Source organism: Suillus subalutaceus, assembly GCF_016647625.1.
Source record: "Suillus subalutaceus strain FC151 chromosome Unknown DFJ58scaffold_139, whole genome shotgun sequence".
Classification (NCBI taxonomy): Eukaryota; Fungi; Basidiomycota; class Agaricomycetes; order Boletales; family Suillaceae; genus Suillus; species Suillus subalutaceus.
This window is the reverse complement of record NW_024540388.1, coordinates 128,544-140,170: the sequence shown is the minus strand read 5'-3', so window position 1 is coordinate 140,170 and position 11,627 is coordinate 128,544. Positions and strand designations below refer to the sequence as shown.

At 46.2% G+C, this 11,627-nt stretch overlaps 5 protein-coding genes across 5 annotated transcripts; 1 reads left to right on the top strand and 4 right to left on the bottom strand.

Moving 5' to 3' along the window:
* Positions 1–549: 549 nt before the first annotated feature.
* Positions 550–820, bottom strand: DFJ58DRAFT_733103 (uncharacterized protein; the record flags this gene model as incomplete). Its single annotated transcript, XM_041386245.1, has 3 exons — positions 550–576; positions 633–730; positions 778–820. 3 exons carry the CDS (start codon positions 818–820, stop codon positions 550–552), a joined length of 168 nt encoding a protein of 55 aa, XP_041238893.1.
* A 1,653-nt stretch (positions 821–2,473) lies between these two features.
* DFJ58DRAFT_733102 (uncharacterized protein) lies at positions 2,474–6,083 on the bottom strand (the record flags this gene model as incomplete). Its single annotated transcript, XM_041386244.1, has 11 exons — positions 2,474–2,757; positions 2,807–3,453; positions 3,503–3,641; positions 3,694–3,873; positions 3,930–4,327; positions 4,384–4,532; positions 4,585–4,756; positions 4,806–4,999; positions 5,054–5,425; positions 5,477–5,686; positions 5,742–6,083. The coding sequence occupies 11 exons, from the start codon at positions 6,081–6,083 to the stop codon at positions 2,474–2,476; spliced, it is 3,087 nt and encodes a 1,028-aa protein (XP_041238892.1).
* Positions 6,084–6,241: 158 nt separating this feature from the next.
* DFJ58DRAFT_733101 (uncharacterized protein) lies at positions 6,242–6,889 on the bottom strand (the record flags this gene model as incomplete). The annotated part of the gene is made up of 3 exons (XM_041386243.1): positions 6,242–6,643; positions 6,695–6,758; positions 6,816–6,889. 3 exons carry the CDS (start codon positions 6,887–6,889, stop codon positions 6,242–6,244), a joined length of 540 nt encoding a protein of 179 aa, XP_041238891.1.
* Positions 6,890–7,232: 343 nt separating this feature from the next.
* Positions 7,233–7,992, bottom strand: DFJ58DRAFT_733100 (uncharacterized protein; the record flags this gene model as incomplete). The annotated part of the gene is made up of 4 exons (XM_041386242.1): positions 7,233–7,350; positions 7,402–7,690; positions 7,750–7,827; positions 7,878–7,992. The coding sequence occupies 4 exons, from the start codon at positions 7,990–7,992 to the stop codon at positions 7,233–7,235; spliced, it is 600 nt and encodes a 199-aa protein (XP_041238890.1).
* Positions 7,993–8,239: 247 nt separating this feature from the next.
* DFJ58DRAFT_845534 (uncharacterized protein) lies at positions 8,240–11,305 on the top strand (the record flags this gene model as incomplete). Its single annotated transcript, XM_041393163.1, has 14 exons — positions 8,240–8,506; positions 8,535–8,588; positions 8,648–8,776; positions 8,820–9,022; positions 9,085–9,216; positions 9,304–9,377; positions 9,429–9,701; positions 9,738–10,063; positions 10,173–10,406; positions 10,643–10,660; positions 10,741–10,755; positions 11,022–11,052; positions 11,110–11,143; positions 11,173–11,305. 14 exons carry the CDS (start codon positions 8,240–8,242, stop codon positions 11,303–11,305), a joined length of 1,923 nt encoding a protein of 640 aa, XP_041238889.1.
* Between the last annotated feature and the right edge of the window lie 322 nt (positions 11,306–11,627).

Below are 11,627 nucleotides of genomic sequence, written 5' to 3'. Positions count from 1 at the left end.
AGCAGCTTCTCGTGTCGAGCCCCTTGCTACTGTGACTGCTGCTGACCTTAATGTTACTGATGAGTAGTTCACAATCATGTATGTCATTTTGAGCGAATTTTATTGGTTTCGACATTCGAAGTTCGAACGTGAACTGAACGTCCTGAACGCGTTCAAGGCCATTCAGTCCGACGTTCGGGTAAGCAGCTGAACCAAATGTGTGGTCCCGTTCAACGTTCGCGAGAATTTCTGTTGAACCGGACTGAACCGGACTTCCGCATCACTAGCAATGAGGATGATGACTGGGCCATAATGTGCTGCCATTTGAAAGTCTTCATATGAAGGTGGGAGCAGGAACCGTGAGAAACCTCGAAGATTACGGCGAAGGTCTTTTTGAATGTAGCCTTTGAGACGGGTCCACACGAGGTTGGTGAGAGTTGCTGCCCGGTCAGGATGACCAACCAGACATTGGTCCAGAACCAACCGAAAATGCTCTACAGCATCATTCAGGTGAGAGACTGTCTTGCTTGCCACGTATGTGACAAATTGTTCATGGCCCGCATCCGTGTCTTAAGCAATATCACATTCAACGATGGACTGCAGAAGGTGTTCTGTCAATAAAAGCCAACAACACAAAGGCTGATGCCACTCACATCAAGCAGTACACTATCCTGATTGTCGCAAGGATGCAGAACAACAGCCTTTAGCATGAGGGAAGAGTGAACACCGCGAACGGGTGGGAAGAAGATGTCTACGGGATGTGAGCATATGCGCATGAGTGAGAAGGAGGTTACTCACCGAAAGGCTCATCTCCGCAATCGAGTAGCTCATCCCATGACATTTCTAATTTTGCAACAACTTCCCCATTGCCTAACATTCGACTGAACTCATACGATACTCAAATCTCCACCGATAATTCATGCACCTCACGTAATGATCTAGAAACAGATGATCAGTCCTTGAATCACATCTGAAAGCTATTATAGACTTTACAAAATCACGATATTGCCCAGCACATCAGACTTGTTGGACGATACTACTCAGACGGGTGATTTCAAGCGCCTCCTTGAATCAACATTAAGTGATAGACGCTAGTTTGGTTAAACCAAGTGCTACATCACCAACTAGCTACATCAGTGGGATAATGTCAATATTGTCGGTCAGCAGCAAAAGCGGCACATCATGCACAATAGTTGAAGGGGACATGGTCACATGGGAGTCTCAGAGTGATCTTGCTACTCTCATCGTAGTACTCATTTAGCACAAGGCTAAAGCAAATCATGATATAGAATTTAGTGTATTTCATAGTGCAAACAATATAAACCACTGAAAATGATGCGCACCGTGACTGAAAAAACTGATATGTTCTATACGAATCTTGAGATTATGCCAAGGGTGTTGTGGAAGCAAAGACAACAGCTTGCATGGACACCCAAGCGAGCGAGATGAAGGTGGCCTTCATTAGCATACGGGAAGTTCAACGAACCTGCAGCTGTAGATAGGTTTTATGTGCTAGAGGTTGAAGACGAATTACATAATAAAATCAACCGTGCTTATATGGGTATTTTGCAGTGGTCTCATTTTCCATAATCACCCGCGGTGACATTAATCCGATATGTTGTGCTGTGCTAATTAGCTTGATCCCCTAGGGGATCCAAATTGTTTTTGTACTGGAATTTATGTTGAACCTCTAATTGAAGATACGACATCCATATCGTCTTTCAAATTTCAAATCTCACTTTGGCAATAGAGCGTATTTGCAGCCCCCAAAATCAAAATGCCTTGGCCAAAATCGACGCTCCACCCATGCAACGGACTTTGCCGGAGCTATCTCGGCATGTTACAACACGTGCTGTTACATGTTCTGTGAAATACATAGCGAGAATCCAATTGTACTGTCGACGAAATTCAATGGCCTCTACTACTTGAACCTCCTCGACCACCCCTAGTCCTACAGCCTGTAATGCTAGCAGCAACATCCACTGTTGTTGTTGATGCTGATAGAGTCTATGCTTACAAAACTTCCTGGCAGTATAATGTATCATGTACTGTAATTGTAGAAGGTATGTGATATATCCACACCTTTAATCCTTAGACAGTGATGTATCAGCCTCTGTCACCTATACCATTTGCCCGTTATATATCATGCTACTATTGAGTGATGTATCAGTATGCATCTATACCGCTTGTCAGTAATATATCATGCTACCATCAAGTGATGCATCAGTATGTTTCCTGTATCGTTATATATCATTGTTTCTTGTAGCGTTATACATCATTGCCTTGTGACTCAGCGAGTGATATATCATGTATACCATTGCCTCGTGACTTCAGCGCGTGATGTATCCTGTATTGTTATATATCATTCTCGTGACTTTCATGACTCAGTAGTTGATATATCATGCCTAGTATGTCATAAAACATATATTAGAAACCTCCGTCGTATACAAAATTGCCGCTACAAACAAATTGGACATATGCTAAAGTACTTATATCAGTCCGCAGGAGGCTCGGCACTCCATGACGGGACAGCATCCCACAATGACCTGAACCATGCAGACATTCTCCGACGTAGCATTGCCTGGCGATGTGCGTATGCAACCGCACCCTCTGTGAATGCAGGCAATGAAAATTGCCGTCGTGAGCCTTGTGCGTCCCACCATCGAGCCTGCCACTCAAAGAAAGAAAGAACACGGCGCATTTCCTCACGAAGGAGTTGTACCTCCTCCTCCCACCGATGAGCCCGTGCCCGTGCCTTGCACCATTCCACACGCAATGCTACAATATATTAATCAAGCGATGCGCACAGTCAAAATCAAAGACTTACAATCCTGCAGCCCTTCCTCCTGATTGTTTGATACCCCAGGCGTTTTCCATATCCACGAAATATTCTGCTGGCCAACCGTCTTCCCTTCGTCGTGGTTGAGTGGGACTGCATCTTTTGCCCTGTCCAGTGGCTTCAGTATCCGCTGCCAGTCGTCGTTCTTGCCTAGTTTTGAAGCAAGCATTATAAGCGCGTCTCGGGCAGCAGTGTACTTAGCTGATATTGCATTGATACGACTTTCGGCAGAGTGAATAATGCCCTGGGCACGAGTGTTCGCACGCTGACCTCGAACGAAGGCGTTCTTGTACTTGTAGAGGTGGTAGGTCATGTTGATGACAGCGCGGAGGTCATCCAGAGCATCATTTGCCTGTGCCTGACGCAGATCCCATTCGTACCTTAGCAAGCGGTTGTCACAAGGGAAGCTCGAGGGCAGCGAAGAAGGGAGAAAAAGTTGTATCTTGTGGACCTTGTCCTCAGAGGCAATATCATCGGGCGAACGCAGGCAGGAGACGTAGGGCATGTACAATAATTGTACTCGGGACCAGGTGCTGATTCTACGATGGAGGGCATTGATGTGCTGGAGAATCTTGATTTTTTGCGCATCGGTTGCATGCTGTCCAATGGTGCGAGCTTCAAGCTCAACACGTCGCCTAAAAACATGTCAGCCACAAGCACAATATGTGATGCGTGAATACGCACTGCTGATCTTCTAGTTCCATCCCTGATGATATAAGGACCGAAGGTGATATATCATCGTCCAGGGAGATGTGTACGCCATGCTCGATTTCTTCTGCCTCAGCCTTCGATAATGCCAGGCGCACAGCGGCCTGGGTCACAGCTGTCAAATTACTCTCAGTGACGTGAATTATCTGACACAAAACAATACTCACTAGTCCTCGCTTTGACTTCAAACGGATTCATCAGGGAACGGTCTGACTCCCACATCTCGATCTCTTTCCGCCATGTAGCTAATTGATCTGGATCTAGGGCGGCCTCAAACTCCTTCAGATCAGAGGCACGTTCTTCAACCTCAGGTATTGCAGCCTTATATTTACGGAGGAGAGTTGTGCCTGTGAGAGTAAATCCGAGTCAGTATTGAATTGTTATTGATAGAGTGAAAACTAACCCATGGTGCAAACCTTCTTCCAATTCCAATCGTTGAAGTGATCATCTAAGGTGTCTCGCCTGGATCCAGGTCCCATCGCGCGAGTGCTTGTAGCGATGGGGTTGATATCTGCCCACCCGCGCTCTGGGGCTTCGCCATCAGTCCGCCCAACACCCTTGATGAAATTAAACGAGAATTTCGTTTGGCAACTGGCGATGTGTGCTGGTAGATGAAACTTAGGAACAAAAAATGCGACAACCTTGTGATCGTGGTCGATATGATACTGATGTGGGAATGTCGACATGCGCGACCAAAGATTTTTGTTCCACTGACAGGCGATATCGTAAGATATGTTGAGGACGTGAATGTCTTGTGAAGAGCGCATGCTTGAAAAAAATAGATAATCCATATTGATGTACCTATCAATGGTAGGTTAAGGAAACACGACTATGATGCATTAGATAGAAGAACGCACCTTTCTCCTTTTTGTAAGTCACCAACTGAACACGGTCGTTTGAAATTGTGCCGCGCACAATCAACTGTGCCTGCACCCGTTGCCGCAAGTCCACGCGAAGCCCTCGTATCTGCTAGGTTCACAGCAGAGTGGCTAGAGCATGTGCTCTTCTACATTTAACCATGGTTAGCGGCGTGTCTTAGGCAAGTATATTAAACTTACCTCCTGGGGATTCCCCACCCTGTAGTGCGAAGCCAGAAAGTCCTTGTACGCGGTCTCCTCCACAAAAAATGCATACCCGCGATTCAGTCCCGGATCAACGGCATCTGAGGATACATTACGCCGAACTAGTCGGAAATTTGCATCAATAGCCAGGAACATTGCATACAAAAATCTGTGGCTGAGTTAAGAATGAAACGCAAAACTTGTATGGGCGTTCTTACTGGAATTCCGGTGGAGAATTTTCCCACCCAACAGGTAGATTCCTGCTTGGATGGGGACAGGCAGGGCATAAGACGGCACAAGCACCGGCCTCTGTTGCTTGGATGCCTCCAGGATGATGACCCTGACCGCAGCGCTTCATTTGCATCACGAAGCGCCATTCACGTATCATCCGAAGAAGACTTGCATAGCGATCCTAAGTAATACATGTCAGTACAAATGTATTTGAATACAAGACCACTTTGCCTACCTTTAGGACACGAGTGCCTGTGTTATCCGTGAGGCGAGCAACAGTATTATAAAACTCCCATGCCGATACTTTAGATTCAAAGGACAGCATTTGAAAATACTCTAGCGCGCGAAAGGTGGCGGCTGATTTAGGGTCCAGTGTGGTGGCGGGAAACAAGCGAACACGTAGCAACTGGGTGATGTGTGGCTGTGCAGACTCACATCCACAGAAATCGAGTCCAACTTCATGGACACCATTGTAGTCGATAATAATGAAGTCGTCGTTGAATGTAGGGATCGGATTGACGCATTGGACACCAATGGGATGCCCCAGCTGAAAGCGGACTCCCAAGGCCTTCAATGTGGTGGTCTGAAATGAGGTGCCATTCCAACACTGCGACTTTGTAAGTTCAAAATGATATTCAGAAACAAAAAGTATACACACCTCTATCCTGTGAAGCGGTTGCCTCTCGTGTATGTGCAGAGCGCATGAGAGACACACCAATTCTGCACCGTGACAGTCTTGGCATCGATATATCGGGTCTGCTTCCCCACAGAAACATGTGGTTTGTGCTAAGTCACCGCGACCCTCTAAGCGAATAAATTCTAGTAGAAAGAGGTCGGCATCAGAATTCCACAGGTGCAAAGGATCATCCTAAGGAGACCTTGGTTAGAATGACTACTGCATTGACAATCAATATATGACTTACCCCAGCAGTCCGCTTTCGCTTGCCAGAACCAATATCCTCATCAACGTCATTGAGTGATGAAAAATCAAAATCGTCTGTTGGTAGATCGTGTACGTCTTGTGATTCAGGCTCCCCAAATCGGCGTTTGGCGGGTGAGTGTGGAACTGTGTAGTATAGTGAAGAAACAGCAAGACGACCAGTAGTTGCGGCCTCAAAACTGATGTGTTTGCGCTGCTGCTCCTGGCGAGTCTCTTGCGGAGTGTCGTTGGTCTCATTTCTGACTGCTCTTCCCGCAGCATCATTGTGAGCAAAGAAGTTGTTCTGGAACTGCCGGAGATTTCGCCGCTTTCGACTAGCAACCATGGTGTATTCTGAGTCTTGAGATGAGGCTGCGTACCATGTGCCAAACACCGGTTTTTCCCGGTTCTTTTACGTGTAGATAAGCGTAGGACCAGTGCGACTACACTACAGGTCAAGTTAATCCAATGTAATCAGATAACATTAAGAAACTGACGCATGACTCATTCGGAAGGTGTTTGCCAGCTAAGTGAACCTGCTGATATAGCATCATCATATGCTTCAGTACCGCCCTGATCTACCAGTGCAAAAAACTCCCTTTCTGCAGCAAGCCGTCGTGTTGTCAAATGGAGCAGTTGCTCACACTGCTGTGATAGAGCATCATGCCCAATCCCTGGTGCACATAGCCGTACACTCTCTGCCAGGTTGGTAATGCGCTGGTGCAAATTGTGCACATAAGTATATGCATCTTCGAGCTCGGGGGATATTACATCCCATCCTTCTGTGTCAACGCGTTGAAGTATTGTAAGAAACCGTTTCATGAAGGTATTGTGCTCGGGAACTCCTGCTCTGTAGCCTAGCTCCATGTACAGTATATCAAGGTCTTGAAACTTGACGACAATGGACTTAGATAGTGGTCAACATATATCGTGCGCACTGACACAAGAAAGACTCACTTCACTCATTTGAGAGTGTTTTCGCCAACGAGTTCGTGACTTCGCCTGCTCTGTGGTCTTGTTTCTAGATCAGAACGAACCAGATAACTGTTAATTCCATAGGACAGTGATAAAAGCTAACCTTGCATAGTGAGCTCGCTTGCTTTTCAATCTAGCATTGCGACGATCTTCTTCAGACTTGTATTTTGGCGGCATCGATATGGGTAACTTAGCATTTGGAATTGGTTCACGGCAAATGGCCTGATGGGCCAGTCTTTTCGAATGGGAGCCACACTTCGGGACAGATAGGTACGTATATACATATTTCAAATGCGAGCCACACTTCGGGACAGATGACATGTAGAATGCAAATGGTAGCCACACTTCGGGACAGATAGATTTGTATACTGTGTTGTACTTACTTGGTACGGGTTGGATGATCACTAGAAGACTCAATATTAAGAATGTCCGACTTGCGCGCAAAAGATGTTGGATGTGACCATGGCAAAAGCTTATATTTTAATATGTACAAATGACGGAGCATATAGTACGGAACATATCACACTGCCTCACTGCACCATGCATTAAACGCGGTCTGAAAATGCTCCTTCGCTTCAGAGAGTGTTCTAAAGTAATATACTGTTGTGCCGGCAGCACGAAGTTTGCGGGCAGTATAGCTAAGTATTGAACATGAGGCACAAATCCAAATGAATGAAGAGACCACGTACATGTCATTGAACAATCCCATTCCATGATCGCCCGTACTTACAAACCATTTGAAACGACTAGCAGGGTCGATGTCAATATTGACAAGTGTTTCAACACTGGAATTGACATCAACCATCCGACGCTCTCGCTGAGATTCTTCCCCATCACTGGAGGGAAAGTCAAGCTCGGAACCGGGCAAAATATCTTCATCGACATTGTCCGCAGGGCCGATCCAGACGTCAGAGACATCAGTGTCGTCCTCGACAACATTTGCGTGGCTGTCGCTGTCTATTGCGCCCTGGTGAGGGTCTGCACAGTGCGTATGGTGTCAGCTTTTTTAAAAAAAATGGTAGTTAAATTGAGCATACCGTGTTGCGCATGAAGTGCGCAGTCTTCACCTTCCGGTCGATAAGGCCAACCATATGGTTGGGGAGAGAATGGGGGAACTTTGCAATAATCAGTGAGCATTATGGAGAGCTGGAAGTAAACGACTTACTCTGTCCACTCTGAACCAACCGAATGGCCTCGATGAACTGCTCGAGTGTGAAGCAGGGATGGGGTAACATTTGAACGGGACGGTTGTGGCAGCACCTGATATCTGAGTGGGACATGTTTGCGAAGCTGAATGAAGGCAGTAAGTTCAAGTTAGCAATGAAGAAAAAAGTATTTGTACTCCTCATCGATTGATTGGTATTGATTGGTTGACTTTGTGAAAAAAAAATGAGCTGAATAAGGATGCGGTGAGGAAATTTGTAACGCACGAGTGACCTGCTGCACCCCCCCCCCCAAAAGGCGACCGGAAAGATGTGAGCATACCAGCTAGAAAAAACGGATATCGCACTGACATTGTATGCTCAGATGGCTCCTCCGAGGTGGACGACGGCAGCGGAACTTTCATGGCTGCAAAACGAAGTGCCAACATACCTTCAGATGCAGAAAGAAAAGAAAATAGTTCGATTCTTCGAACTACTGTACCCAAAATGGTTCAGTGGTTTCCCCGAACATTTGAGAGTTTGGCCCAGAGAGCCAAGCAAAAACTCACCTGACGAGGACACCGAGATCGACGAATCTGGTCTTGACTTGGCCAATGATGAGGTCAACGCTGAGCCGGACCATGAAAACAGTGTGAGTGACGGGGAAAAAACTCTCCCAGTTGGATGCAGAGCAGACAGAGGTGCTCAATGCTGCCATCAAGCATCGACGCAAAGTGCGTTTCTTTGATATTGAGCTGAATATAGGTCGGAATCCTGATTAGCTGGTCTACAGAAATTGCGGGAGTGGTTTCGAAACAATACCAAAGGAAAAACTACACCTGGTGGGACCTCAACTAGCAAAATCCTAACTACGTTGCTTGGCCAGCGTGCACGAGGCACCCGAGACCTCAAAGAAGTCGAGGTGTACTCGCAAATTCACTATGAATCTAAAGTCAAGCCCTTAGTTTCTGACGACATCAAGGAAAACAACCTTGTACTACCTGATCAGAAGCTTCGTGCTATCCGGCAGCACACGAGCGAATGTTTTGCAAACTGAGTCAGAAGATGTAAAGGATGAGGTTCGCGATGAGACTGTGCGTATCAATGCTGCCAGAAAGTTGGGATCAGTTGTGGCGGGTCAAGATCGGACAAAAGAGGAAATTTACCGGTAAGCGATTCTTTGATGTTGTTGTGTCCGACTTCAGCGCTTCAGCTGATGCCTTTTGGAAGTGCCATTCAAGAGCTGCCCATCGTGCTGGGTCAAATATTCGAAGAGCTTTCAACTCTCACGGGTGGATGGCACTACTCACTTGTTATGGGTGGGCCTGACCCTTTATGCGAAGGTGATATCATGACGTTAAGGTGCGTCTTTCTTGCTATCTCATTTGCAAGAAGTTAATTCGTCATCTTTTGTTAGTTATCACCACGGTAAATCCTGGAGGGTTTGAGCTTCAAGACATCGACACCAAACTTCCACGAACAATATTTGTTACCGTTTGAAAAATACCTGGGTCGCATCTATGGTAAGTATCATCCTCGGTTAGTTCATAGAATAACAGCTGATATATCAATAGGTCCTTCTGTGAAGGGAACTTCAGTTCCCGCTTCCGCATCCAGTTCACCTCCTCCATCAACTATCAACCTCGTTTCGCCATCTGCACCCTGTGCGCCTCCTCCATTGACGACGGATTTCATTTCAACATCCGCACCCAGTGCGCCTCCTCTATCGACCATGGACCTTTCGACATCTACACCCAGTGTGCCTCCTCTATCGACCACGGACCTTCCGACATCTACATCCAGTGTGCCTCCTCTATTGACCATGGACCCTTCGGCATCCACACCCAGTGCGCCTCCATAGACCATGGACCTAATTTCGCTAGATGAGCCATCAGACCAGTCAAGTGCCCGCCTACTTCAAGGGCAGGAGTTCAATACTTCTGGTCTGGTACTTGATCCACCCCAATGGAATGGATGGCAAAGTCACCCAGACCCCAACCCATCTTACATGTCTTCTATTGCTCCAGACTCGCCGATCACTGCTTGGAGAAGGGAATATGGGTTCAATGAAAATGGGACTATGTCTGCCGCACTCCCAAGCGCCATCATGCAGCCTCAACTGCCATATTCCCCACCACTCACCTTCGTACCAGACATTCCTGTTCATCAACATTCACTGCCGGCCTCTTTGCCTGAATCTTTGCTGCCGGTCTCTTTACCTTTGCTGCCGGTCTCTTTGACCAATCACGCGCTGCCTGGTACCTGAACGTGCACTGCCGGTCTCTTTACCGGAACCAGCACTGTCAGTCTCTTTACAGAAACCTGCGCAGCTGGTCTCTTCACCACAACCTGCGCTGCCACTCGAACCTGACCAGGTCATGTTGGCGCATAATTCAAAGCCTTCAACATCCTCCGAACACACTGTCGCAACCCAAGCTAGGCGCTCGGGATGCTCAGGACGTCCTTCAACTCGAGCAGAGGAAGCTAACAAAATTGGTGATACCAGCTTACAGCAAGTGACGAAGGCGGGACCTAAGAGAAAGCAGAACGCGGTACAAGCTTCAGAGTCTCGGAAAAAGTCTCGGAAATGAGGTCATTGTGGGCCTCCAGCCTTATAGATACATACTATAGCCTATGCACCCTTGTCAACAATGTTAATTTGAGATTTTTTGGTGTTCGTATTTGAATGCTTCTGCCGCAAGACAATTCAGACCATCTAACACTGTATCATTAGCATTTTACTGATATACTGGCAGTAAGATCATGATATATCACACTGTATGGCTAGCCGCAGTATACCACTAGAGTAAGTGATATATCACATGGAACACTGTAGGGTGAATTCAAAAGCTAAGTACATCATGATATATCACACTGTATGGCTAGCCGCATTATACCAGAGTAAGTGATATATCACATGGAACACTGTAGGGTGAATTCAAAAGCTAAGTACATCATGATATATCACACTGCTAGTAGGGTGACACTGAATTCAAAAAGCTAAGTACTGGTGATATATCACAATCCAAGTAATGTATTTTATTAATACTCAGTAGAGGGCGATGATATATCAATAAAATGCAATGTATCATAATTTACAGTGGATATGCTACTAGTATATGAGGCAGTGATGTATCATGAAATATATTATTTATCACTGGTGGTAGGTGATGTATCACGCTCTATTGGTTACTGAAGGTGGGGGACAAGTGATATATCATTGATACATCATATGTCTATGCCTATGGTTTATAGGTGTGGATGTATCACTACCCTTCTACAATGACAGGTAATTGATACATCATTATGACATTATAGCCTGGATGCCATTGGAGCCAATCACAGGGAAGACAAAGTCATCAGGCTTGAGTTCGCCATTGTAGTGAATATGCTTGAGAAGAGCAAGCCACAGCAGCATCCAGAAGAAACAATCACAGCCAGGCATGTCTAGCTGTGGATAAATTGTGTACCAGAGAATACTTCTTGGTCACACATCAAGTGGCACCCCGATCAGGACCCTGAAAAAACTTCTAGCCAACATTGTGCTCAACAGCGCTAAAGACGCCTAGAGGCATCAGCACCTGACCCAACCTTCACCTAGATATAGAATCCAAGAAACAAAAACAAAAAACATCCATCAAAAACATGACCAGACAAATGGGACCTGGCAAACCATGCAGCATGAGTTTCGGCTCAAAATCACCAGCCTCACGAAACACATCTCTACAATGCCCGGCGGACCCTCAACAAAAAGAATAACAAGATCTACAAAT